The 2,581-nt window shown below is 34.4% G+C and overlaps 1 protein-coding gene across 1 annotated transcript; it reads right to left on the bottom strand.

Annotated features, from left to right (window-relative positions):
- Positions 1-395: 395 nt before the first annotated feature.
- LOC110309835 (olfactory receptor 4K2-like) lies at positions 396-2,351 on the bottom strand. The gene has a single exon (XM_021182574.2). It carries the CDS (start codon positions 1,436-1,438, stop codon positions 482-484), a length of 957 nt encoding a protein of 318 aa, XP_021038233.1. The 5' UTR covers positions 1,439-2,351; the 3' UTR covers positions 396-481.
- Between the last annotated feature and the right edge of the window lie 230 nt (positions 2,352-2,581).

Here is a 2,581-nt window from a genome sequence, read left to right as displayed (position 1 = left end):
ATATTTACATATACCAGGACTTCTCTACCAGATATTATAAATTGACTTAGATGTGAAACAGAAATGGTGCAAGTTTGTGGAAAATGATGATTTGGAGACAGAAATTTATTTTATACAGCAGTGACGAAACCCTATGGATCATAGAAATCCTGCCCATTTGTCATGTTTTAGGTGGTATCATGAGTTTCTGTGTGTACATAACTGGCATCATTACCCGCAATCATTAGTCTCTCTTTAAGCTGTATTTATTTGTTCTTCTTTTCTATTAACCTGATTATTCAACATCCCAACTAATTTTAAACAGTAAATTCTACTATTAAACAGTAAATCCTATCACTTTTATAGACTAGTTTTTTTTTTCCTGGAAGCAATTATTTCCATTAACTCCCTTTTAATGTTTCAAATATAGTTTTTAATACATGCATAACACAGTATTGCTGTTTCACGAAACCCATTATACTTAATAATGAAGAATTTAAAACTATAAAGAACGGGAAGGAGTTTCTGTACTAAAATTTAGGAACTTACTTCTCAGTTTCCTCATGGCTGAATTTACTTCGTGATTTCTCAAAGTATATATCACTGGGTTCATAATGGGAGTACATATAGTATAAAATACAGACAGTATCTTTTCTATCACAAAGCTGTTTTGTGGCCACATATAGATAAAGATACATGGCCCAAAGAACATGAAGACAACAATGAAGTGGGCTGTACAGGTTGAAAGAGCCTTAGATGATCCTTTGGAAGAATGGTGCTTGATAGTAACCAGCACAATAATGTATGAATTAAATAGCAGAATGAAGCAAGACAATGCAATAATGCCACTTGTTGAAATCATAAAGAGACCAAGAACATAAGTATCCACACAAGACAGCTGGAACACCACAGGAAGGTCACAGAAAAAGCTATCTATCTTATTGGGACCACAGAATGGTAATGTGAGGGCAAATATGACCTGACTCATTGAATGCATGGTTCCTACAATCCATGAGGACACCACAAAGGCAATACACACCTGGGGACTAATGATTGAGGCATAGCGCAGAGGTTTACAAATTGCAATATACCTGTCAAAAGACATGGCCATTAGTAAAATAATCTCAGTACCAGTGAACAGGTGGAGAAAGAATATCTGAGCAATGCATCCATCAAAAGAGATTGTTTTATGATCAGTTAGGTAATCTATGATCATCTTGGGAGTGGCAAAGGAAGCAAGAGACATATCAATAATAGAAAGATTGGTAAGAAGGAAATACATAGCAGAGTGTAGGTGAGAGTCAGATATGACGATGAGGACTATGATGCTATTACTCACCATTGTTGCCACATAAAAGAGTGAAAACACTATGAAGAAAAATATCTGTAGTTCCCAGGAATTAGAGAGTCCCAGCAAAACAAATTCAGTCACAACAGACTTATTAGCCGCATTCATCATCTGGATTCATAGGTAGTAGCTGCTTCATATAATATACTATCCTTTTTCTATATCTTATCAAAGAGGTTGGCTCAAGAGATGATTATACAATATTAGTGAGGAAACAGTCTTCAAATAAATGTACTGAAAACATCACTCTTTTCTTGCAGCAAACACCAGTCAAATGCAAATAATATAAACAGAACTACCATCTATTTGTCCATCTGTTCATCTAAATAATGATGATGATAGCTAAGGTTTTGTATGAACTTCCTTCATGCTGACAATTAACCATATTCAGAGAAAGACACACTTACATATAAGTATACAGTGAGTCATTGTGAATGTAGTCATGAAGATATCCTTAGTGAAAAATCAAATAAAAATATGTCACATGTAAGGAATCTTAAGTAACACAGCAGTACTTCACGGAACAGCTGTGGAGAAGTCATAAACATCCAAAGAACTGTTGACCTATTTATAAATATGAGTTTCTTGGTTGAATATCAGCAGACATACTGAGAACACTAGCTTTACTGGGAGTGATGGGAAGGCTATCCTATTTACACTGGCACATGGGCATCTAGTGGAAGAAGATTACCCCTTATAATCAATGAAAATAAATTAGCTTCTTTTTTTTCCCTTCAATTTCACTGTTATTAAAATAGGAGTTTGTTTCTCCAACAAACATTTGCAAGTGTATAATTCAAAATTACATTTTGCTCCTAAAAGATAAATAACATATATTTTGTAGGGAAGTGTTTAAAAATAAATAAATCTCTTTTGTCAATTTTCTGTTTAAATGTTCCCATGGTATATGCCAACATTCATAAGTTGTTTTATTAATAGTCTGGAAAAGGACCAGCAATTCAGCCTGTCAGAAGAGGTCTCTTAACATAAAACGTTACTTACAAAATCTATGGCAGAATACAGGCTCTCCAATTATGGAGTACTAAGTATATTCTTTCTGAGATTCCCCAAGAGGCAATTTTAAACACAAATGAGTGACCTTGCTGAACGATTAGCTGTTTAGGAACTTTAGATTTAAGTAAATATTGTAGGGAACTGGAAATTGACCAAGAAGTCATCTTGCAAAGGGATTCATTAAAGAAACAAAGAAAGACAGCATTAGCGAGCTCACAAAGAGAATCTGGGAATCTTACG

This window comes from Mus caroli, unplaced genomic scaffold, assembly GCF_978045245.1.
Source record: "Mus caroli unplaced genomic scaffold, Mus_caroli_1 scaffold_12, whole genome shotgun sequence".
Classification (NCBI taxonomy): domain Eukaryota; kingdom Metazoa; phylum Chordata; class Mammalia; order Rodentia; family Muridae; genus Mus; species Mus caroli.
This window is presented reverse-complemented; position numbering and strand designations above follow the sequence as displayed.

Excerpts from the sequence above, each read along its gene's own strand:
- LOC110309835 (XM_021182574.2), bottom strand. The coding sequence starts at position 1,438 with ATGATGAATGCGGCTAATAAGTCTGTTGTGACTGAATTTGTTTTGCTG.